At 36.4% G+C, this 26,638-nt stretch overlaps 1 protein-coding gene across 4 annotated transcripts in view; it reads left to right on the plus strand.

Annotated features, from left to right (window-relative positions):
* PARP8 (poly(ADP-ribose) polymerase family member 8) overlaps positions 1-26,638 on the plus strand; it is a 175,720-nt gene that overhangs the window by 116,358 nt on the left and 32,724 nt on the right. For all 4 annotated transcript variants that reach the window (XR_005019442.1, XM_036848604.1, XM_036848602.1 and 1 more), the window contains exons 11-15: positions 10,215-10,281; positions 12,245-12,370; positions 12,897-13,461; positions 15,099-15,149; positions 15,255-15,350. Coding sequence is in view for 3 of the 4 variants with exons in the window: in XM_036848604.1 (XP_036704499.1) it covers positions 10,215-10,281; positions 12,245-12,370; positions 12,897-13,461; positions 15,099-15,149; positions 15,255-15,350 (905 nt within the window). In the remaining variant the exon portion in view is untranslated. The remainder of the gene's footprint in view (positions 1-10,214; positions 10,282-12,244; positions 12,371-12,896; positions 13,462-15,098; positions 15,150-15,254; positions 15,351-26,638) is intronic.

Below are 26,638 nucleotides of genomic sequence, written 5' to 3' on the forward strand. Positions count from 1 at the left end.
AGGCTTTGATATAATGTTCCCCTTCTATTTTTTATTTTACTACAATCTCTGCTGATACCATATTTTCCCCTCTTTATTATCAATTGCTTTCATTTTATTTATGCATCATTTTGAATTTTGTTCACAAAATCAATAATCGTCCAAGAATTATAATTTTGTTCCTATAGATGTGAGTTCTGTTTTCCTCAGAATTCAAGCAGTGTCGAAATGCACTTCTTTCAGAAATTAGTGTGATTTGTGTATAATTTCTTGTGATAAGAAGAGTAAAGACCCTTTATAATGAAAACAGGAAATACAGAGACAGTGTGGGGAAAAAGAAAAGGATAGTAAAGAAAGAGAATTCCAGGGACTTCCCTGGCCGTCCAGTGGTTAAGACTCCGCGCTTCCAGTGCAGGGGGTGCGGGTTCGATCCGTGGTCGGGGAACTAAGATCCCACATGGTACGCGGCCAAAAAAATAAAAAATAAAAAAATATTAAAACTTCTTTAAAACAAAAAGAGAATTCCACATTTACTCATTTACTGTACTCTAGAGTTAGTTCTGATAAGAATTGAAGAAATACACCTCCTTATCCAATTTGAAGTTAAAAATAAAGATTATTTTTATTGTACATGGGGAAATATACTTTATTTATTTATTTTTTAACTTTTGGGTTTGTTTGTTTGTTTGTTTGTTTGTTTATTTATGGCTGTGTTGGGTCTTCGTTTCTGTGTGAAGGCTTTCTCTAGTTGCGGCAAGTGGGGGCCACTCTTCATCGCGGTGCACAGGCCTCTCATTATCGCGGCCTCTCTTGTTGCGGAGCACAGGCTCCAGACGCGCAGGCTCAGTAATTGTGGCTCACGGGCCTAGTTGGTACGCGGCATGTGGGATCTTCCCGGACCAGGGCTCGAACCCGTGTCCCCTGCATTGGTAGGCAGATTCTCAACCACTGCGCCACCAGGGAAGCCCGGGAAATATACTTTAAAAAGACAAGGTTGTTATGATTCTTATGGTACTATATATTTTTTCCAGAATTGCTGGTATATAAGTCTAGTTTATGATCTCAAGGACAGGACTGCTTTTAGTTTAAAGTGATAAATAGCTGATGTTATTAAAAATGTTTGCCTGTGCAGATCATCTCATTATTGATACCTCTACATTTACATGATCACAGTGTGGGACTAATTTTCACATATCTTGAGCGACCCTCACTTATTGCCAACCTAAATTATGAGACAAGGAAAAATTGAACTTTTACCTTTTGTAAAACAGAAAATATTTTACTAGTATATCTTTCTCATTCTATTGCCCCCAAAACTGAATGCTGTGGGGAATTTGGTTGAGGTAAACTTTTAATTTTGGAAGAATAGACATTTCTATAATATTTATTACTTTTCCTATAAAGGAGCATTTATTTGTAGATTCTACTTTTAAATGTTGTACAGTTCTGTGTTTTTGGTTTTTGGTTTTGTTTTTGCCTTAAATGACTGATTTTAGCTAAATTTATTCCTGAATATTTGTGTACTACTTACTTGTTTGCTTAATGGCACTTTTATATTCCAGTTTATTTTCTAACTGATCGTTTTGGCTATCAAAAATCTATTACCTTCCTTTTTTAAATTGTGGTAAACATAATATAAAATGTACCATTTTTAAGTGCACGGTTCAGTGGTATTAAATACTTTCACATTGTTGTGCAGCCATCACCACCATACATCCCCATAACACCATGTGTTCTTTTTTTTGTTTGTTTAACATCTTTTTTTTTTAATTTAATTAATTAATTTATTTATTTTTGGCTGTGTTGGGTCTTCGTTTCTGTGCGAGGGCTTTCTCTAGTTGCGGCAAGCGGGGGCCACTCTTCATCGCGGTGCGCGGGCCTCCCGCCATCGTGGCCTCTCTTGTTGCGGAGCACAGGCTCCAGACGCGCAGGCTCAGTAGCTGTGGCTCACGGGCTTAGTTGCTCCGCGGCATGTGGGATCCTCCCAGACCAGGGCTCGAACCTGTGTCTCCTGCATTGGCAGGCAGATTCTCAACCACTGCGCCACCAGGGAAGCCCTGTTTAACATCTTTATTGGAGTATAATTGCTTTACAGTGTTGTGTTAGTTTCTGCTGTATAACAAAGTGCATCAGCTATACATATACATATATCCCCATATCCCCTCCCTCTTGTGTCTCCCTCCCACCCTCCCTATCCCACCCCTCTAGGTGTTCACAAAGCACCGAGCTGATCTCCCTGTGCTATGCGGCTGCTTCCCACTAACTATCTGTTTTGCATTTGGTAGTGTATATATGTCCATGGCACTCTTTCACTTCGAAGGAAGAAAAGAATATATGGTAGACCTAGGTTTTATATCTCTTGTGAACCCCATCAGGAACTAGAATATAGTCCTATGCATATAATATACCCTTAGAAAATACTTAGTAGTAATTTGATAATTATTAGCATCATGATTTAAATTAGTAGATATAGTACAGGAACAAATTTTATTCTGTATGTGACTTGCTTTTCATATGATGACATACAATTACTTTTGTTTACTTCTCACCAACCATCTTGTACATTGCAATTTGGAGTTTTAGTCCTCAGCATTGAAATGTTTTTGGTATTTCTTCCTGTTCCAGGACAAAAATCAGAAAAATAAAAGGTATTTGTTTAATAAATTGCTGTACTTAAAAAAAAATCTATTACCTTTACAAACATTTAAAAAAATTAATCTAAAACATTTTTAGGTTTACAGAAAACTGCAGAGGTAGTGCAGAGTCCTCATACACTGTACATCCAATTTCACTGATTACTAACATCTTATATGAATACATTAAATACAATAAATTACAATAATTAATTGCATTAATTTTAATAGTAATAAGAATTTTGTCACTTGAATTTTGGAATATTTTTAGAAGTAACATCTTGTTAGCTCTTTCAGTGTATTCCAAAATTTGGGGTCATTCAGATTTTATACTACTAATTGAGTCAATGTTGGTGACATTTATTTTCTAGCCATTCATAGTATGAATAAGTTTTGGCCTTTGTATTATTAATTTATAGGATAATTAATATATTCTGGATAAACAGTTGTGTCTATTATATCTCTTCTTCCTCTCTCTATGTGTCTTATACAATTTTCTTCAGTGAAGATTTCAGTTCTAGTGTGTTTCGGATTTTTCTGCAATTTTTTAAACCAGGTCCCTTTTGTTTCTTTGCCTCCATCTTCCCAGTTACTTTTTCCATCTGCCTGAGAAGAGACTGTGTCTTCTTAAATCTTAGAGAGAACACACTGTGTTCTAGCTTTGTCATCTTTTTCTTTAAAAAATAATTCCCCTGAGTTTTCAAGTTAGGATTTTTTATTCACTTTTCTATAGCCTTGGGTTTGGGACACGTGGGATTGGAGTGATGTACTCTCTATGTTAAGGATTAGAATGTTTTCAGGAAAGAAACTGATGGGTGATATAACACCCATTTTCTTTGATCAGTGGAGTGTTTGTATCTCAGACTAATGGCCAAGATGGTGAGGCAATTGGGGATACCAGCCTGGTTTACTATGTGGAGCATGTGTGGTCTGAGAATGTCCTATTAATAAGACAGTCTTTGCTCTGTCTTATTAATAACTAACAGTTATCCCAACTGTTAGTATGAATGGTGCTACCCATGCTCCTGTGCAATATCATCCTTGCATTTGCGTGCTAGCGTCCATCTCCTTTCACCTAATTAAGATACCCTTCAGCCATTCTCTCTCTCCTTCTTGTACTGTTCATGTCTCTTTCTTCTAAAAGATTTCCTTCAGAAAAAAAAAAAATTCCTCTCATCTTTAAAACAAACACCTTTAGACCTCAAATCATTCTTAACTTAGTCCCTAACACTCTGCTTCCCATGACTGTTAAATATCTTCATTAGAGTTGTCTCTATTAGCTTACTTCAGTTTTTTTTTGAAATTCTATTTATTTTTTCTACAGCAGGTTCTTATTAGTTATCCATTTTATACATATTAGTGTATATATGTCAATCCCAATCTCCCAATTCATCCCACCACCACCACCTCCCCCCTGCTTTCCCCCCCTTGGTGTCCATACCTTTGTTCCCTACATCTGTGTCTCTATTTCTGCCTTGCAAACCGGTTCATCTGTACCATTTTTCTAGATTCCACATATATGCATTAATATATGATATTGTTTTTCTCTTTCTGACTTACTTCACTCTGTATGACAGTCTCTAGGTCCATCCACATCTCTACAAATGACCCAAATTCGTTCCTTTTTATGGCAGTGTAATATTCCATTGTATACATGTACCACATCTTCTTTATCCGTTCATCTGTCGATGGGCATTTAGGTTGCTTCCATGACCTGGCTACTGTAAATAGTGCTGCAGTGAACATTGGGGTGCATGTGTCTTTTTGAATTATGTTTTTCTCTGGGTATATGCCCAGTAGAGGGATTGCTGGGTCATATGGTAATTCTATTTTCAGTTTTTTAAGGAACCTCCATACTGTTCTCCGTAGTGGCTATATCAATTTACATTCCCACCAACAGTGCAAGAGGGTTCCCTTTTCTCCACACCCTCTCCAGCATTTGTTGTTTGTAGATTTTCTGATGATGCCCATTCTAACCAGTGTGAGGTGATACCTCATTGTACTTTCGATTTGCATTTCTCTAATAATTAGTGATGTTGAGCAGCTTTTCATGTGCCTCTTGGCCATCTGTATGTCTTCCTTGTAGAAATGTCTATTTAGGTCTTCTGCCCATTTTTTAATTGGGTTGTTTGTTTTTTTAATATTGAGCTGCATAAGCTGTTTACATATTTTGGAGATTAATCCTTTGTCTTTTGACTCATTTGCAAATATTTTCTCCCATTCTGAGGGTTGTCTTTTCGTCTTGTTTATAGTTTCCTTTGCTGTGCAAAAGCTTTTAAGTTTCATTAGGTCCCATTTGTTTATTTTTGTTTTTATTACCATTACTCTAGGAGGTGGGTCAAAAAAGATCTTGCTGTGATTTATGTCAGGGAGTGTTCTTCTTATGTTTTCCTCTATGAGTTTTATAGTGTCTGGTCTTATGTTTAGGTCTTTAATCCATTTTGAGTTTATTTTTGTGTATGGTGTTAGGGAGTGTTCTAATTTCACTCTTTTACATGTAGCTGTCCAGTTTTCCCAGCACCACTTATTGAAGAGACTGTCTTATCTCCATTGTATATCCTTGCCTCCTTTGTCATAGATTAGTTGACCATAGGTGCATGGGTTTAACTCTAGGCTTTCTATCCTGTTCCATTGATCTGTATTTCTGTTTTTGTGCCAGTACCATATTGTCTTGATTACTGTAGCTTTGTAGTATAGTCTGAAGTCAGGGAGCCTGATTCCTCCAGCTCCTTTTTTTCCCCTCAAGATTGCTTTGGCTATTTGGGGTCTTTGTGGCTCCATACAAATTTTAAGATTTTTGTTCTAGTTCTGTAAAGAATGCCATTGGTAATTTAATAGGGATTGCACTGAATCTGTAGAGTGCTTTGGGTACTTTAGTCATTTTCACGATATTGATTCTTCCAATTCAAGAACATGGTATACCTCTTCCTCTGGTTGTGTCATCTTTGATTTCTTTCATCAGTGTCTTATAGTTTTCTGAGTAGAGGTCTTTTACCTCCTTAGATAGGTTTATTCCTAGGTATTTTATTCTTTTTGTTGCAGTGGTGAATGGGATTGTTTCCTTAATTTCTCTTTCTGATCTTTCATTGTTAGTGTATAGGAATCCAAGAGACTTCTGTGCATCAATTTTGTATCCTGCAACTTTACCAAATTCATTGATTAGCTCTAGCAGTTTTCTGGTAGCATCTTTAGGATTATCTATATATAGTATCATGTCATCTGTAAACAGGGACAGTTTTACGTCTTCTTTTCCAATTTGTATTCCTTTTATTTCTTTTTCTTCTCTGATTGCCATGGCTAGGACTTCCAAAACTATGTTGAATAATAGTGGCAAGAGTGGGCAACCTTGTCTTGTTCCTGATCTTAGAGGAAATGCTTTCAGGTTTTCACCATTGAGAATGATGTTTGCTGTGGGTTTGTCGTATATGGCCTTTATTATGTTGAGGTAGGTTCCCTCTATGCCCACTTTCTGGAGAATTTTTTATCATAAATGGCGTTGAATTTTGTCAAAAGATTTTTCTGCATCTATTGAGATGATCATATGGTTTTTATTCTTCTTTATTTGTTAGTATAGTGTATCACATTGATTGATTTGTGTATATTGAAGAATCCTTGCATCCCTGGGATAAATCCCACTTGATCATGGTGTATGATCCTTTTAATGTGTTGTTGGATTCTGTTTGCTAGTATTTTGTTGAGGATTTTTGCATCTATATTCATCAGTGATACTGGTCTGTAATTTTCTTTTTTTGTAGTATCTTTGTCTGGTTTTGGTATCAGGGTGATGGTAGCCTCATAGAATGAGTTTGGGAGTGTTCCTTCCTCTGCAATTTTTTTGGAAGAGTTAGAGAAGGATGGGTGTTAGCTCTTCTCTAAATGTTTATAGAATTCACCTGTGAAGCCATCTGGTCCTGGACTTTTGTTTGTTGGAAGATTTTTAATCACAGTTTCAATTTCATTACTTGTGATTGGTCTGTTCATATTATCTATTTCTTCCTGGTTCAGTCTTGGAAGGTTATACCTTTCTAAGAATTTGTCTGTTTCTTGCAGGTTGTCCATTTTATTGGAATAGAGTTGCTTGTAATAGCCTTTTATGAGCTTTGTATTTCTGCAGTGTCTGTTGTAACTTCTCCTTTTTCATTTCTGATTTTATTGATTTGAGTCCTCTCCCTCTTTTTCTTGATGAGTCTGGCTAATGGGTTATCAGTTTTGTTCATCTTCTCAAAGAACCAGCTTTTAGTTTTATTGATCTTTGCTATTATTTTCTTTGTTTCTATTTCATTTATTTCTGCTCTGATCTTTATGATTTCTTTCCTTCTACTAACTTTGGGTTTTGTTTGTTCTTCTTTCTCTAGTTCCTTTAGGGGCAAGGTTAGATTGTTTGTTTGAGTCTTGAGGTAGGCTTGTATTACTATAAACTTCCCTCTTAGAACTGCTTTTCTGCATCCCATAGATTTTGGACCATCGTGTTTTGTTGTCATTTTTCTCTAGGTTTTTTTGATTTCCTTTTTGATTTCTTCAGTGATCTTTTGGTTAGTAACGTATTGTTTAGCCTTCATGTGTTTGTGTTTTTTGCGGTTTTTTCCCTGTAATTTATTTCTAATCTCATAGCGTTGTGGTCGGAAAAGATGCTTGATATGATTTCAGTTTTCTTAAGTTTACCAAGGCTTGATTTGTGACCCAAGATGTGATCTCTCCTGGAGAATGTTCCATGTGCACTTGAGAAGAAAGTGTAATCTGCTGGTTTTGGATGGAATGTCTTATAAATATCAATTAAATCTGTCTGGTCTATTGTGTCATTTAAAGCTTGTGTTTCCTTCTTAATTTTCTTTCTGGATGATCTGTCCATTGGTGTAAGTGAGGTGTTAAAGTCCCCCACTATTATTGTGTTACTGTCGATTTCCTCTTTTATAGCTTTTTGCATTTGCCTTATGCATTGAGGTGCTCCTATGTTGGGTGCAGATATATTTATAATTGTTGTATCTTCTTCTTGGATTGATCCCTTGATTATTATGTAGTGTCCTTCCTTGTCTCCTGTAACATTCTTTATTTTGAAGTCTATTTTATCTGTTATGAGTATTGCTACTCCAGCTTTCTTTTGATTTCCATTTGCATGGAATATCTTTTTCCATCCCCTCACTTTCAGTCTGTATGTGTCCCTAGGTCTGAAGTGGGTCTCTTGTAGACAGCATATATATTTAGTTGTTTTTCTGGGGTTTTATCTTGTTCCTTCTTCTGGTACATAGTCCTCTGCCTTTCATTTGGTCTATCGTTCTGTGAATGTCGTTTTCATTCCACAGGCTGCAGGATTGTAGTTCTTGCTTCTGCTGTCTGCCCTCTAGCTTCCTTCATTTTCTTTCCTCTTTTTTTCTCCTTGAATACGCTGTAGATGTGTTTTGGATGCATCATTTCACAAACGCTGCTCTTGTCAATGTCACCAGTGACTAGAATATTGCTTAATGACCCCATGACCAATTTTGAATCCTCATCTTAATTAACTTAGCAGCATTTGATAACAGTTGTTTACCCCCTCCTTGGAAACTTTTTTTGAATATGTGTCCAGATTAACAGCATTCTGGAATTTTCCGTCCTCCCAGCCATTCCTCTTCAGCCTTGTTTGCTGAGCCTCTAGATACTGAATGGCTCAGGCTGAATCCTTAGACTTCTCTCCACCATCTACACTCACTCATAGTTTCTCATCCAGCCTCGTACCTTTAAGTACATATGTATTTTTGCTCTTCCACATAGAAGTCTTTTTTTTTTTTTTTGGCTGTGCCGTGGGACTGGTGGGATCTTAGTTTCCCGACCAGGGGTTGAACCCGGACCCTCGGCAGTGAGAGCTCGGAGTCCTAACCACTGGACCGCCAGGGAATTCCCCCCACATTTATGTCTTTAGCACAGTCCTCTCATCCGAATGCATAAACACCGGATTTCTTTATCCAGTTGCCTACTTAACTTTTCCACTTGAGTGACAAATAAGCATCTCAAATTTACAATAGCCAGAGTCAAGTTGCCAGTCTTCCCCACTGCTCCAAACCTGATTCTCTTGCAGTCTTTCACGTACCAGGAATTGGTAAGTTTCATCCTTCTGGTTGCTCAGGCCAAAAATCCTTTGATTCATCCCTGAATCCTTTCTTTTTCTGACACTTTTTTTTTTTTTTAATTTTATAGCTACTTTATTTATTTATTTATTTATTTTTGGCTGTGTTGGGTCTTCGGTTCGTGCGAGGGCTTTCTCTAGTTGCGGCAAGCGGGGGCCACTCCTCATCGCGGTGCGGGGACCGCTCTTCATCGCGGTGCGCGGGCCTTTCACTATCGCGGCCCCTCCCGTTGCGGGGCACAGGCTCCAGACGCGCAGGCTCAGTAGTTGTGGCTCACGGGCCCAGCTGCTCCGCGGCATGTGGGATCTTCCCAGACCAGGGCTCGAACCCGTGTCCCCTGCACTAGCAGGCAGATTCTCAACCACTGCGCCACCAGGGAAGCCCCTTTTTCTGACACTTTAAATTCAGTCCATCAGCAAAATCTGTCAGCTCTCCCAGAGAGTGTGAATCCAAAATGTTCACCACCTCTGCTCATCCAAGCCACTATACTCTTCCCTTAATTACTGTAATGAGTTCCAGACTGATTTTCCTATTTCTATCCTTGCTCTTTACATGGAACCTACACTGTTTGTGGTCCTTCTCTCATCTCATCTCCTAACGGGATACCTTGTTCACTCCTCTCCAGCTCTCCCTGCTGGTCCTAGAATACTGAAGCACATTTCTACCTCAGGGACACTGCCCTGTGTTTCCTCTGGCTGGGACCCTTTTCTTCCTGCCATATTATCTAATGTTGAAGTCTGTTTATGCCCACATAACCTTCAGCCCCCCCCCCCACCCTTTTCCGTCTTTATTTTTATCCAGAGCCTTTATCACCACGTGACATTTTATCTATTTTCTGTCTGTCTCCTTCTCTTTCCTAAGGCTCATGAGGGCAGGGATATTTGTGTGTGTTTTTGCTACTCTGTCTATAGTGGCTGGCACAGTGAGAAAACAATAAATACCCTTTAAACCAGTGAATAATGAATGGTGAGTGCCTCTTTTGGAGGTTATCAATTTCATAAGCAGCATAGTTATTAACTTATAGAAATATATGTATCTGATACAAATATGAAGCACACAAGAGCGTGTGCAGTGCAAAGTGAGTATCCTATGCCTACTGTCATCCTCCATTGTTTTATTCTTAAAAAAAGGTCTATGTGTATACAAACGTGTCTCTCTTCCACCTAAGGAATAGTGTGCAAACTATCCTACACATTGCTGTTTACACTTAACATATATTTTTGGAGATCGTTCTTCATTATTATATATAGTGCATTTACATATGCATATATTATACATTAGTATATATAATATATACTAACCTAGAATGATCTCCAAAATCTCTCTATAAAGCATAAATAGCCATGTGTAGGATTGTGTGTAGACTATTTTAAGACGTGTATGTATGTATATACATACATATTACATATACATAGTAATATATATATTACTTTTCAGACTTTTTCCTGGCTGATGGTTGAGTTTCAACTCAACATTTAGGCTGATTTTTTTTCCTTTGCAGTGCCCACTGTTGATGTCTTTCAGATTTCCACAAAAGAGAGATTTGGACTGGGACATCAGCTGAAAAAGTAAGTTTTCCAATGAATAAAAAACAAATTTCTATTGAAGAGAACTGAGTTCTCATTTTGCTCACCACTCCCCGCCCCATTTTTATTCAACAAAGCTTTTTGAAGTAAATGCCGCAGGAGCGGAAGTCATCCTGATGCTAAGAGCTGCATCAATAATTTAGTTGGCAGAGCTCACTTTAGAACTGAGCCAGATTCCTTCCATCTGCCCCCCTGGATTCACTCTCCTCCCTCTAACATCCTGCCTTCCACCTGAGGAGGTGGGCATATAAAAATTAGAAAATAAACCCTTAATGTTTAGAATTCCACATCTTTGAAACTAAATTCAATTTGCAACATATATTTAGCACATTATATTATGCAGTGTTTTCTTTTTAAGGACTCAATATAGATTCATCAGTTGTAGCAAATGCACGGCTCTGGCAGGAGATGTTGGTAATAGGGAAGCTATGGGCAGGGGGCATATGCGAAATCTCAGTACCTTCCTCTCAATTTTGCTGTGCACCTAAAACTGCTCTAAAAAAATAAAGTCATTAAATTAAAAATAATTTTTTAAATGAGGGAGAAAATTGGGTGAGGGAAAAAAATCACAGGGGAAATTTTCTCAGTTTCCTGTACTGGATTAGGTATCCTTTTCCAGTGCAATTGGCTTTGTTTTTTCAATTGGATTTTGTTTTTCAAGCCAGTATCTTACAGGTCTTGGAACTAAGCATGGAGCCTGCCTTCTATGTTAAGCCATTCAAGTTGGCCACCACCTCATCTTAGCACATCTTTTTTTTTTTTCCCCTATGATTTTTTTCCCCCTATGATTTTTTTCATAACATAGGTGTTACAGCTCTGCTGCTTACTATCCAGGCTAACTTGGAGAGATTTCATTTCCTTACCTTATTTGTGAAATGTGTGGAAGGAGAAAAAAAATCTGTGTATAAAGTTCCTCTTTCACACCCTGCTGTATTGTAAATAGTAGATATTGGTACCATCTTCCCGGTCCAAAAGCAGTCTATGTTAGAAACAACTGAGAAGAGCAGGAAAGCAGGACCTGCTGAATTGACATGGGAAAGAAAATCAAAATGTTTAATTTATTGCGTACAATGTTTAATTGTAAAATTTTGCCTCTGCTTAAATATCAGCCTTAGGGGACTCTCCTCCATTGTCACTGGAGGGATGGGATTCAGAGAAGCTGTCACAGCCTGAGACCCTTCTCAGAAAACAAGGCTGTGTCTTAAATCCACAGTTGACGTTCTAGAATTCTTTATCACAAAACAGTGATGCCATGGTCTTGACTTAGAAAATATTGAGATCAGAAGTTACCAAATTCCTGCCTTAGGAAAGGAACTAAAACTTCTTAGAGGCTCACCATCTTTTAAAAAACCAGCACATTTTAAAGTGAATGGCAGCTGTGCTGAATGTAAAACTTGCTGACCTCCTAATTCTCCATAGAGTCAATTTTGCATGGCTTATTTTTGTTTACGATTTTGTAGTTTCATTTTGTTTTCTTTTTCATGAAGAAAAATACTAAGCAAATTAAGGAGAAGGAAAAGAACTTTACTTGTATCTTAATAAATCATAATTACTAACAAAACATTTTTTAAAACCTGTGTTGCTGGCACCAACAAAATAATTCAGACTTTTATTTTGCCACCTCAGCTAAAGGTATTGATCCTAAAGGCCGTCCTTATAAATCTCTTTATATCCTTATTCTTTTATCAACTTCTTAATCGTTTGTATTTTTAATTATGTCACAGTAATTAATTAATTATTAATTGTAACACAGTAAAATCATAGAAATTTTCTATAGGATGCTTTCCTACACAAGAAGACATCTTGTATGGTTCAAAATTAAACTCCGCCTAATTACCATGCATTTATTTTCCTTTGATAAATGCATTCTCTACATAATCCATACAGAAATCTGATATTAAATTACCTTGGAACTGTGATAACAAACTTACCTCTGGTTTGACAGAATCATGCAGACATTTGTTACACAGCAGTGGAAACAGAGCAAAGAAAAATCCAGTTGCCTGCACAATAAGAAGCTGTCAGAGAAGAAAGTGAAGTCTCCCCTGCATCTATTTTCTACCTTGCGCAGGTGGGTAACCAGACGTCTTTCCATCGTCTTACTAAACGCTGCACCTGTGATATTCCATGGTTATTTAATTCAAAGCATTCCTGCTACAGTGTTGGCATCTGTTTATTTTCTTTATGACTTTAAAGAACAGACCAAGTTACATCCATTCCATCAAAAAACACAGATACTCATTTCTGTGTTTTGAGTTTGTGTTTCCTTTACATGGGATAAATTTACTAAAATTACATTTTTTGGTTTCTAATCACATAGAGTTTTCCCTACCAAAATTAGTCGTTTATAGGGCTCTGGGATAGGTAGGAGGGGGAAAAAAAACACAAACAAACTGGACAAACCTTCTTTGCTTTCCAGGAAACATAGCATTCAGTCCCTGTGATCTTTCCATACATATTTGGTTTCAATTTTGGCTGAATAAGCTGGCTTAAAAAGACATGGTATCTGCAGCAGAGCTGAGTTGATTGAGCCCGACAAGTGTTCTGCATGGTCTGTTGCGCTCACGATTTGCCCTGTTAATTGTTGCATTTTGAAGGTCGCCAAGTTATCCCCCCCCTGGTTGTGGAAAAAGCAAATCCAAACTGAAATCGGAGCAAGACGGGATCTCCAAGACGCATAAGCTGCTGCGGAGGACTTGCTCCAGCACAGTCAAGACGGAGGACGTGTGCGCCCCGAAGCCACACAGGACCTTCGGTCGCTCGCTGTCCAGCGACCCCCGGGCTGAGCAGGCGGTGACGACCATTAAGTCGCACAAACTCTTGAACCGTCCCTGCCCTGCAGCCGTCAAGCAGGAGGACTGCCTCGCTCTCAAGTCGCACAAACTCTTGACTCGCTCTTGTTCTGGAGACCCGCGCTGTGAGCACAACGCCAGCCTGAAGCCTCACAAACTGTTAAGCAGGTCTTATTCCAGTAACCTCAGAATGGAAGAATTATATGGACTCAAGAATCACAAGTTGCTCAGCAAGTCTTACTCCAGCGCCCCCAAGTCATCCAAAACGGAGCTTTTCAAGGAACCCAACGCAGAGGGCCGGAGGCTCTCTCTTACCTCAGGGCTCATTGGTATCTTAACACCATCATCATCTTCATCTTCCCAGCCTGCTGTGCGTACATATTTTCATCTTGAGTTCTTAAATGTCAGCTAAGGGGCAGTAGAGGGTTTCGTTAGTTTGTTTGTTTTGTAAGATCTGGTAAAGGAAAGAAGCACAATTTTGTTTTTGTTTTTTAAAATTTACAATTTTCTTCTTTTGGATGTTATTTTGCATATCAGACGTTTGCAACTGGTACTGGAATGTTCATTTTGATTCTGAAAAAATAAATGTGGCCGTCAATTTGAGGTCTAGTCCAGAGTCCTGTCACGGGAATGAATGCTACTAAAAGTGGAAGGAAGTCCATTGGATTCACAAAGCCTGTCCTTTTAAGCAAGCATAGCATTTTTAATGTTTTATTAAGTAGGTTTATCTAATCTCTAGTTTTCTCACAAAAGTAGTGGAGCTCAGAGTTTGTCTAATAATTTTTTTTTAGAATAAAAATTGTTGATGTTTTATTTTATTTATTTATTTATTTCTAATAATTAAGAGTGGTGTCCTTCCTGTTGTATGTAAGAGGACAACTTTGCCCGTGAACTTGTGGAGAGAAGTGACAGTTACAGCTGTATCCCAGAGCCTCACTTAAAGCTGCTCTCAGTGTCTACTTTATGAAACTGAAGTCACTTTGTCCTGAAGCTGTTTTGCGTGGGGAGATGGGCCTGGGAGGTGACTGTATTAAAGCTTAAGTACTTTGGGTGGTATTTATTGGGAGTCAGTCTTACACAAAGTTTACCTCTAGAGTAATCAGCATTATAGCCAGTTTCAGATAAAGAAACAGACCTATCTTATGTATATTAATTACATAAAATAATTGACCAAAAGTTTTGTTTGCTTTTAGTAAATTTGTGTGTGTGTGTGTTAGGGAGGAACATATTTAACTGTTTAACTATTAATACAGATATACCAAGCAATAGATGAAACTGAAAAAAAATAAGAGGATACATTTTCAGAAAGTTGTGGTGTTCTTATATAGATTTATTTCTAAAATTACATTGTAAATTATACCATGAAATTTTATTTGTGTTAAGAAAATGTATATGAGTATGTTGGTAATTTTAGGTGGATATCCCCAAAGCCCATTTCTTCTCAAAACTAAGTATTAAAGACATATAGAAAAGTAATTTTGTCAGAGTTACATAGTAGAAAGTTTCCCATGGTTAGTTTCACCTAAGAAAGGTAATTTCCGATATTCTGTAAAAGAAAATGTCTTAATGTCCTCCTGTATGGTTAAGCCTAATACAGTAGTTTAGTATTGTACCCCTTACAGCAAGCAGCTGTCTAGTACGTCCTTGGAGAAATAATTCTATCTGATTGTAAAATGAGATTGAAATCATCTAAATGAGGAAGTGGGAGCAATCAGTGATGAGTAATAGAGGCAACGAGTTTTTGTGATCGTTTAAAGATGCCACTCATTTTTATTAGAAGATCAGAAATTAAGAATGCTGCTCATTTAGTTTAAACAAAGATTGCAATAGTAATGGAGGAAAGGGCATTATAAGAAATTCTAAAATCTCGATGTCATGATCAGTGATTTAATTCACATTACAGGTGATCTTAGATCACATCTGTATTCACTGTTGCAAAAGTAAAAGGCTATAGTTTACTTATTTTCCTAATGAAAAAATTATTTTCTTCTACTTTGCTTTTTATAGCCAAATGGTGCCAAATGTATTCCAATACGAGACCGTGGCTTCCTAGTGCAGGTATGAGCCAAGCCTCCATCCGTTGTAGAAATAGTTTAGCCTTTAGTGGGTTTTCAAATCCTGCATGAACTTGACTTAATTCTTTCTCTTTATTGTCTTATTCAGACAATTGAGTTTGCTGAACAGCGGATCCCTGTGTTGAATGAATACTGTGTGGTTTGTGACGAGCCACATGTGTTTCAAAATGGCCCCATGCTTAGGGTAAGTTCTCATTGGTGGAATGTCAGTTTAGAATATAAATGAAGAGGGTTAAGATATAAAAATAAATAAGTAAATAACTGCATTTACAGTAAATACTCTCTATTGAGCCAATTACGAAATACACAAAGTCATATAATTTTGACAAATGAGTCACTATTTCTGAAGGAGTCTGTGAAAAATCAAGCTGTTTCATATTAGCAAAATGTTTCTTATTTCTCACCTGTGCTTATTTATCACTTCAGTGTCTATTCATCTATCTATCTCTATATCCATCCATATCGATATGTATATATATATATATATGTATATATATATATATATATATGTAAACTTGTAAACACTGTTTTTTCAAAACAGCACAATTTAAAGATAGTTAATACAGAGAGTAGAGGGTAGTCCTTGTTCCAGTTGGAAGAGGTATATAGTAGAATCTGGAGAATTAGAGTAAAGATTTCAAAAAAATGCCAGCTTACTGACACATTTGTGACATTATTAAGGGAGTACGGAAATAAGAATCAAAGTGTAAGTGGTATTTTTGGGGAGAATTATCCAATTCAAAAGTTTTTTTTGCAATTTTTTAATTGAGATAAAATTTGTATAAATATACAATTCACTATTTGAATGTGTATAATTCAGTGGTTTTTATTACATTCACAATGTTGTGCAACTGTTACTACTAATTCCAGAACATTTCTATTACCCCAAAAAAGAAACCCTATGCATGTTAGTAATCACTCCCAATTTTCCCCTCACCTCATCTCCTGGCAACCACTAATACATTTTCTGTCTCTATGAATTTGCCTGTTTTAGACATTTCATATAAAGGGACATTACATATAAGTTATACATTATGTGGCCATTTGTTTTTGGCTTCTTTCACTTAGTAAAATGTTTTCGAGGTTCATCTGTGTAGCATGTCTCAGAACTTTATTCCTTTTTATGGTGGAATAAGACTACATTATATGGATATGTGGCTTTTGTTCATCCATTCTTCAGTTAATGGAATTGCTGGGACATATGTTAACGCTACTTAACTGTTTCAGGAACTACCGAACTATTTTTGACAGTGGCTGTACCACTGTATATTCCTACCAGCAGTGTATGATGGTTCCAGTTTGTCCACGTCTTCACCAGCGCTTGTTATTTGCCTCTTTTTTCCCCCAGTTATAGCCATCCTAGCATTCATGAAGTGGTATCTCATTGTGATTTTGATTTGCCCTTCCCTAATGACTAATGATTTGAGCATCTCTTCATGTGCTTATTGGCTATTTGTATATCTTCTTTGGAGAAATGTCTGTTTAAATCCTTTGCCCATTTTTTATTTGGGTTATTTGTCTTTAGTGAGTTGTAAGAGTTCTTTATATATTCTGAATACTAGATCATTGTTAGAGATATGATTTGCAAATATTTTCTCCTATTTTCTTTTTCTTGATAGTGTCCTGTGACACACAAGTTTTTAATTCTAATGGAATTCAAATTTCAGTTGAACCATTGCCTAATCCAAGGTCACAAAGATTTGCACCTATGTTTCCTTCTAAGAGTTTATAGTTTATATCTTACATTTAAGACATTGATCCTTTTTGAGTTAATTTTTGCTTATGGTGTGAGGTTGTTGTCCAAATTCATTCTCTTGCATGTAGATATCTAGTTGTCTAAGCACCATTTGTTGAAAAGACTCTTCTTCCCCAATTAAATGATCTTGTCTCTCTCTTGTTGAAAATGATTTGACCATAGATGTTTTGATTCACTGGTCAACTCTTGATTTGACTCCACTGATTCGTATGTCAGTCCTTATACCTGTACTATACTGTCTTGATTAACTGTAGCTTTGTAGTGAGTTTGAAATCAAGAAGTGTGAGTCCTCCAACTTTTTTTTGTATAATATTGCTTTCACTGTTTGGATCCCTTGCATTTCCATATGAATTCTAGGGTCAGCTTATCTGCCAAAAAGGCAGGTGGAATTTTGATAGGGTTTGCTTTGGGTCTGTAGGTCAGTTTGGGAAGTATTGCCATCTTAATATTAATCCTTCCAATCCACGAATGCAGAGTATCCTTCCATTTATCTAGATCTTTTAAAATTTCTTTTTACACTGTTTTTTAGTTTCAGTGTTCAAGTCTTGCACATCCTTGGATAAATTTATCTTTATGTAGTTTATTCTTTTTGATGCTGTTGCCACTTCTAATCAACATTGTACTGGAGGTTCTAGCCAGGCAATTAAGAAGAGAAGAATAATAGAATGTATCCGTATTGGACAGGAAAAACTGAAGCAATCTGTTTGCAGATGACTTGAGCACTGTGTGCCAGGCACCCTGTGTAGACATTTTGCATACTGCTTCCTTGTTTGATTTTCACAAAACTCTGTGGTTTAGGTATTTTTGTGCCCATGGTGCAAATAAGGGGGTTAAGATTCAAAGAAGTTAGGTAATTTATTTAGCATCACCCAGCTGTATGAGTGGAAGCTGAACTTTGAACCTGGTTTTGTCTGACTTCAAAACTGCATCACAAACATTTATTGAAGGCTTTATGAGTATAACGCACCATACTAGAATCTGTTGCACTTTTTAAGAGAGATTTGTCCTGTCCTTAGAAATATATGTTTGAAAAGATGAATTGCAAAGCCTAGAAACAGGTAATTTTATTAGAACTTTTTTGTATTTCAAGACTTATACTTTAAAAAACATATGTAATATCCATTTATGGCCATAACCACTGTCAGGCTTTATGATATATTTGTTTCATTTTATTTGTTTATGGGAAACATATAAAAGAGATTTTTCTTGCCACCCATATGCTGTTTTTTGACAGTCAGTTATTCCTCTCAAAGAGATATATTATTATTCTGAAACCCAACTTAACTAAATCAGAATTTACTAAATATTTGTGCAAGATTGTTATTTTTTAGTCAATACAGGGAAAGGTATAGTTGTGATGAGAGGAGAGAGGATCCTTTAACCATGTCAATTTATCCCATTAAGGAGGCCTATTGTTACTTTGTCATTGTGCATCTGTGGATCTTGATTTATTTCTTGATCCATGGCAATGACATTTTCCTTGCCGTAGATAATAGTAATGTTATTAATGGCATAAGCTTTTTGAGTGCTTTTTATGTAATCATGTTTTTGAAGTGCCTTATATGGATTATCTTATTTAATCCTCATAATAACCCTATTAGACAGGTATTAATACTGTCCCTGCTCTATAGATGAGGAAAACAGTAATTTTTTTTATGTCACACCGCTAGTAGGTAATAGGGACAGGATTCAAACCCTGGCAGAATGGCACCAAGGCCACAGTTCTTAATCATGATGCTACTCTTGACTCATGTGCTTGAATTGACTACTTTTATGTCCTGGAAATTTACCACACATGTTGTTGGGAGTTTGCTCTTTACGGTTTAATTACTGGCAGTTCATTCCTATAATAGGTGATAGAAATATCATAGTTGATGTTAGTATTCTCTTTACCTTGCTTCAAGTTCTGTTTTACTTTATCTTTCTGCACCAGTGAAATTTGCTGTCTCTTTCTAGAAATGGAAATGCTTTTGTAAACAAGAGAGAAAACGTTTTCTAAATAAATATATCTAGTTATCAGGTGGTTTTATGTTGCTTCAGTTCAGACTGATATCTAAGGAAATCAGAAAACTTACTTTGGTTTCTTAAATAGTAAGATAAGTGACCTATGAAATCAGATTGGGAAATGAAAATAGAGAAACATCTCATATTCAAAGGAAGAAAAGTAAACAAAACTACCTCCTGGTTCTGTTAAACAGATATTTCACCTAAATCAGGTATATATTCATTTTCTCTCTCTCTCTCTTATATTTACATCACAATATGTTTTACTATAATTTCAATAAGGTATAACAATTATTACAAATATAATATTCAGCCCATATAACACATTAAAAGCTGCAATAAATCCTCGAGCTATAAAGAGGATAAGTCATAGCCCCATAGGATGATTAAATAGGTTAGATAAAACTCTATTTCTATAGATTTCTCTGCCTAATGTTTATTACGTTTGTTAGATCTTTCTCTGTCAAAATTCAAATTGTTTCTTATGTTTTGTCTCTTTTCTTCAAGCCTGATTGTTTTTTAAATGACATAAGTCCCCTTTTACCCCTATTTCCCAAAAGTCCTAAAATTTTACTCACTGCTTTCCTGTTCTGCCACTTTACTCAGAGGTCTAGGTAAGCATGTCACACTTTCGCAACATGAAGAACTAAACTACTTATTTAGAAATACCACAATGCTCTGATTTTGTCTTTTATTTATAAAGGTTATAAATATCACTCTCAGGTGTGAGTCCTGACATGTAATACTGTGGATCTGCATAAAACTCACATTATCAGGAGGGTTGTTCAGAGTCCCAGAATTTCAGTTCGGCAGTACAGTCTGCATTGTGATCAGAAAACCAAACCACTGGTTCTCTGTTTTGGAATCAGCTAGAGTGTTAATGCACTAGACTGTTTTGGAGATGCTTTAAAATGTTGATTTTGGTCTTCAAGAGTGTTTGCAAAACAAGAAAACAAGGATTTACTGCCAAAATCACCACTGCTTTCATCAGCCTATAAATTCCTAGTGCCCTTGTCTTTTTGTTAGAGTCACCTTAAACACCCAATTCTTGGATCAATGCAGGTGTTTGTCTTCTTCTTTGAACCCTGTACATGAGCTGCTGAATCCTGTTGGATAAAACCACTCATGTGGTTGTGTGGCTTAGTATCCCTACAAAGTTGGAACTTTGTCAGTGATACTGGAGGCTCATTCTCTGTGTCCCTGGTTAACAGACTTTCCTGTTTCTCGCATCAATATGTGATGTGGGAATTATGATTTCATTTTCTTCTCCTGCTGTGTGAAAATGTCCCACATTACTTGCTCTGGATTATCAGGCCTGAGATTCTACTGTCACCTCTTGAGAATAATGCTCTTTCCTACTAAAGCAAGGTCAGAGAAACCTTGCTGTGGACCATAGACAAATGTCTGTAACTAAGGTTCTTATTTTCAGAGTGAAAATTAACAATACCCAGCTATAATTTGGTCATAGTATAAGGCACTCGCATGACCATTTTTTGGGAAACTGAGTGTGTGGGTCAACCTGGATATGTCCCATTTTACCTTGAGGAAAACAGGTAGGTCTTCTTGTATTTAGGTCTGATGTTACAAAATGGATGAAAAAGCATAGCCTATTTTCTCCCTGCTCCCCCTCAATGCATTTCATAGAAGTTAACATTTCAGGTTCTGAAATACAGGCTAAACTAAATAATTATGCCAAAAAACTTTCAGTTCAAAAATATAATTATTTTTACATCCAAATTGAGCAGAAATTGGTTTTGATGTTCAAACAACTTTAGTTTTATAGGACAATAGGGATCACCATGTATATTGGGGCCTAACCAGGCCTGATCCTATCTTATTGTGGATCTGTCTCGACCTCTGTGGGATTCCTGTCTTTCTTAATGGACAGTAAATCTTTCCCTACCCCAAATGTGTCTCTCTTCCAAACCATGAAAAGCACCCAAAGTACTGACTATAAAACTGGAAACACAGAGAATTAAAGTCATGTAGGTTTTGTGTTTCCACTAGATACTCTTAATTATTCTCATATGTTTTCAACACTTGTTTTTAAATTATGAAGTTGTATTTACATTGTTCATTTCTTTTTTAGCAAGAAATAGTGTAGCAACAAATTAAGAGTTTTGATAAACCACGGGTATGAAAAAAAAATACCACTTCATGATATGCCTCAATGAAAATTCTTATTAAACACTAATTTTTGTATATACGTTGGGTTGAAACAAGTAGAAGAGACAGCTTATCCAGGTTACCTAATACTGTTAATATTTAAACAGCTCTCTATACCTCAAGGAGATTTTATAAAACATATCTCACTTGGTTCTCTTTCTCACTTAGTCCTTTTATCAACCTGGTGAACTAGATCTGATTTTATCCCTGTTTATAGCTAGGAGAACTGAACTGTGCACATATGCTCCAACTGGAACAGTATCCACTTTTATCTGTTTTATATATTGGGCTTACATGAAATATTTTGTTTGAAAAAAAAGACCATGGCAAAAAAAGGTTTGAAAACCACTCACCTACACTGTGCTATATATAAATACATAGCTAGATTCTCTTGAGTTATGTCATTTCTATTTTCAGTAGGAAGTAATTTAAATTCATTGAAAACACAAAGTTTCTAAAGTGCAGTTAGGTTCTAAAATATTCTTTAGGGCTTAAAGCCATTTTTTGGAAACATGTTTTTACTGCTCACATTTAAATTGCTTTGATTCAAATAAAATTAAAAATGTATTCATCTTAGCTTAAAAATTTCTAAAATGAATCTTAACTTAGGGACATATAAAGTTCCCCATGTTTTTAAATGGTGCATAATGAATATTATATTGCAGATATATTATGTATGTTATGTGTAATGGCAGGAGGGACTGACTTGCCATGGTTTTGCAGTTTACGTTATAGGGACTAATTGTTTGAAGGCAATATAATAGTATAACATTAAGAATAGATAATATTTTATAAATTGAAACTAATAGATTTATTGTAAACTCGAATTAGTAAATAATGTACATTTTGGGTGATATTTAGGCATACATACTTTGTATTAAAGTATGTTTAATAAAACACACAATTTCACTTATCCAGCGATAGCTATTCAATGACTACATTTTATTTTGAATTGATGCTGTAGTTTTCTGTGCAAATGATATAGTTATAGCAGAATTTGTTGGGAGCACGCTATTGGCTGGCAGTCGGCTCAAGGCGGGAGAATGCTAATTACAGTATAACTGCATATTTTATTAAGGAAAAATGAATCAGTTTCTTTCCTTGAATAGGATGTCCTTTCTGTGAGACATCTAATCTTGATTACTTACAATTTGAGAACTTTCTTTTAGTACGCCATCTTGTGTTGACATTTTGAACTCCTTTCAAATAAAATGTGGATAAACATGGGAGAGGATCTGGGAGAGGATCAGTGCTCTACAAAAACTAGTTGACAAATTGTTATCTCAAAATTAAACTCATTTATATCTTGAATACTCTATAGAATGTTCTAATAAAAAATGATTGATAGATATAACATTGTTACTTTAAAAATTCACTGGCATTTACTTAGTATGGTGTTAGTATAGTACATAAATTATTCACAATATTACTACCTCCATAGTTGCTATTTTAAAAAGAAAGGAAGAAACATAGGCAGAACACTCTATGACATGAATCACAGCAAGATCCTTTTTGACGCACCTCCTAGAGAAATGGAAATAAAAACGAAAGTAAACAAATGGGACCTAATGAAAAGGAAAACATAAACAAGATGAAAAGACAACCCTCAGAATGGGAGAAAATATTTGCAAATGAAGCAACTGACAAAGGATTAATCTCCAAAATTTACAAGCAGCTCATGCAGCTCAATATCAAAAAAACAAACAACCCAATCCAGAAATGGGCAGAAGACCTAAATAGACATTTCTCCAAAGAAGGTATACAGATTGCCAACAAACACATGAAAGGATGCTCAACATCACTAATCATTAGAGAAATGCAAATCAAAACTACAGTGAGGTATCACCTCATACCAGTCAGAATGGCCATCATCAAAAAATCTACAAACAAGAAATGCTGGAGAGGGTGTGGAGAAAAGGGAACCCTCTTGCGCTGTTGGAGGAATATAAATTGATACAGCCACTATGGAGAACAGTATGGAGGTTCCTTAAAAAACTACAAATAGAACTACCATACGACCCAGCAATCCCACTACTGGGCATATACCCTGAGAAGACCATAATTCCAAAAGAGTCATGTACCACAATATTCATTGCAGCACTATTTACAATAGCCAGGACATGGAAGTGTCCATCGACAGACAAATGGATAAAGAAGATGTGGCACATATATACAATGGAATATTACTCGGCCATTAAAAGAAATGAAATTGAGTTATTGGCAGTGAGGTAGATGGACCTAGAGTCTGTCATACAGAGTGAAGTAAATCAGAAAGAGAAAAACAAATACAGTATGCTAACACATATATATGGAATCTAAAAAAAAAAAAACATGGTTCTAAAGAACCTAGGGGCAGGACAGGAATAAAGACGCAGTCGTAGAGAATGGACCTGAGGACACGGGGAGGGGGAAGAGTAAGCTGGGATGAAGTGAGAGAGTGGCATGGACATATATACACTACCAAATGTAAAATAGATAGCTAGTGGGAAGCAACCGCATAGCACAGGGAGATCAGCTCTGTGCTTTGTGACCACCTAGAGGGGTGGGATAGGGAGGGTGGGAGGGAGATGCAAGAGGGAGGAGATATGGGGATATATGTATATGTATAGCTGATTCACTTTGTTATAAAGCAGAAACTAACACACCATAGTAAAGCAGTTATACTCCAATAAAGATATTAAAAAAAAAAAGAACCGTTATAAGAGGAAATTCCAAATGCTAATGAACATGTCTAAAAAGGTTATTCCACGAATAATCAAAGAAATTCATAATAAAGCACTTTCCTTACCAAAAAAAAAAGGAAGATAAAATTATTTTTATAAGAATGTAATGCATAGTTCTACTTCAAATTTTTCAGTATGATAGCAAACTTTCTTTTCTCCCCCCCAAAAGCAAGTTTTCTATCATACCTGATTTCCTTCTTCAAACAGTTGCAGTAACAGGATATTCCTAGAAATCAGCCTTACAAATTTGAGTATGGGAAGAAAGGCCACTTTTCAGTGAAAAAAAAATGCGGAAAAGAAAAGGAGTGTCTATAAAGTAATTAATCCATAGCTTTACATTAGGAACGTAGGTTTATTATTTAAAATAATGGGTCAGCTGGTAAGTCCATGTAATTTGGAGATTTAGAGGTTTGAGTATAAACAGATGTGGGAGGGGCATGAAATAGTAATTCAGCAGAAAACATTGAACTGTTGTTGCGCATTTGTTACCCAAGATAAAGACCACGAGGTCTGGGTGAAATTGGTAAAAAATCATTTGAGACAAAGTCAGGGTGGCACATGAATACCTAGGATTGGCTACAAAGTGTGGTGATAGAATATTCAAATTTCAAAAAATTATCTTCCAAAAAAATTATCTTCCAATCTAGTTTAGCAGAGTATTTTATTTCATTTTCATTTATATTGCTTAAGGCAACAATTTGGTACCAAAATGGTGGTTTCTACTTATATTCCCTGAATATGTGTGTGAACACACATACATACATACATATATTTTAGGATGATCACAAAGTAAGTATAATTAATTATCCAGGGTTCAAATAAAAAAATAAAAACCAATCATTACTCGTATATACTAAATGAGCCTTATCCTGATATTCAGCTTTGGGATTGATGGATTTTAGTCATAAAAAAGTGTATGGTTATTTGGCAGTAGTATTCTCAAAAACAAAGTACCTTCTGTGTCTCTGTTTACTTCCTCAGTGAACTTTGGGTGTCTGGTAGAGTACACGTATTAATTCCTATGGCCCTTTATGATTTCCAAGGTTTATGTTCCCTGGGTTCTTGTTTGTGTATAGTTTCACTATCCTCAGACACCAATACAGTGTTTGACACTATAGTAAATATGCAATAAAACGGTTCATGTTATTATTTCAGACCATACCGTGCTCCCCTAAAGTAAACAAAAGAAACAACCCAATGTCAGCGGGGGAAGTTGAGGAAGAAACATACATGCACATACACATGAAAAAATAGATTAAGAATAGGTTAAATGCTAAAGTAGAAGAAAAAGTGGTAGAAATTGAACAGTCTGCTCTAAGTATATCCAAATATATGCAGCAGTATATATCGCTTGAGGCTGGATGAAGAACTTTTTCCAGTGAGTTTCCTACCATAGGTGGTTTTTCCTGATGTTTCTGAAATAGAATCAAACTGTCCTTTTAAGGCTGGCAAAGGAAATATATCAGTTTGTTTAGAAAATTCTCTTTGGGGAATGTCAATCAGAAATCTTTGTGTGATTGGTCATGCTTTTCGTCTGCAAAGCTACCATGTGGGCCTATTCTGATCATAAAGGATGCTCAGAATGGGGCCATCCTTCCCCACTAGTTAAGCAGTAGATGAAACTGTCCTCTGAAATGCGTGAACATAGGAGCACTGGCACTAACAAATGCGTCTGTCTGCTGTGCCGGGCACCACAGGCTGCATCGTGTTAGGCCTCATCAGCTACCTAATGCAATGTAACTTGGGAGATAAGATAAATCAGACAGATGACACTGTATCAGATTTGAAAGATGAGAGCTCTTCCAAAGCAATTGCAGAGTGTATATTTCAGTGCTGTTGACTCTAGGAGGTTATTGAAGTCAAAAGTCTTTGCAATAAAACCAATCTTTCAAGAGCTGGGTAGCAAGTAAGCAGGGTCATGCTATTTCTTCCAGAGAAAATTACCTAGGAAGAAATGGAATTCTCCTTTTTTTTTTTTTTTTAATTAATTAATTAATTTATTTTTTTTATTTTATGGCTGTATTGGGTCTTCGTTTCTGTGCGAGGGCTTTCTCCAGTTGTGGCAAGCGGGGGCCACTCTTCATCACGGTGGGCGGGCCTCTCACTATCGCGGCCTCTCTTGTTGCGGAGCACAGGCTCCAGACGCACAGGCTCAGCAATTGTGGCTCACGGGCCCAGCTGCTCCGCGGCATGTGGGATCTTCCCAGACCAGGGCTCGAACCCGTGTCCCCTGCATTGGCAGGCAGACTCTCAACCACTGCGCCACTAGGGAAGCCCTGAATTCTCCTTTTTATATCTGTTTTACACAGCTTTGTGGTTTAATTAGTATATCACCAGCTTAGGTATCTGTTTTTTTTTTAGTACACCTCATGTGTAAATGTGTATTAAGCAGGCGAGATGGATTTTCCAATTAAAGGATATTTTCATCTATTGCTAAATCATTCCATGTGCCTAAAACTAACTAAAATGAATTTTTAAATCATATTTGTGACTCTGTATCAGTAAATGATTATTTACTAATTGTACCTAAATTTAGAAATTTAATTCTTTAAAGTGATATTTCTTCCTTTTTCCCCCGTCCAGTTTTATTGAGATATAAGTGACATACAGCACTGTATAAGTTTAAGGTGTACAGCACAATGATTTGTCTTACATGCATCATGAAATGATTACTACAATAAGTTAGTGAATATGCATCATCTCATATTAATGGAAAATAAAATAACAAGAGAAAAATATTTTTTCCTTGTGATGAGAACTCTTACGATTTACTCTCTTAACTTTCACATACACTAGTGTTAATTATATTAATTATGTTTTACG

The sequence above is a fragment of the Balaenoptera musculus genome, chromosome 3, assembly GCF_009873245.2.
Source record: "Balaenoptera musculus isolate JJ_BM4_2016_0621 chromosome 3, mBalMus1.pri.v3, whole genome shotgun sequence".
Classification (NCBI taxonomy): domain Eukaryota; kingdom Metazoa; phylum Chordata; class Mammalia; order Artiodactyla; family Balaenopteridae; genus Balaenoptera; species Balaenoptera musculus.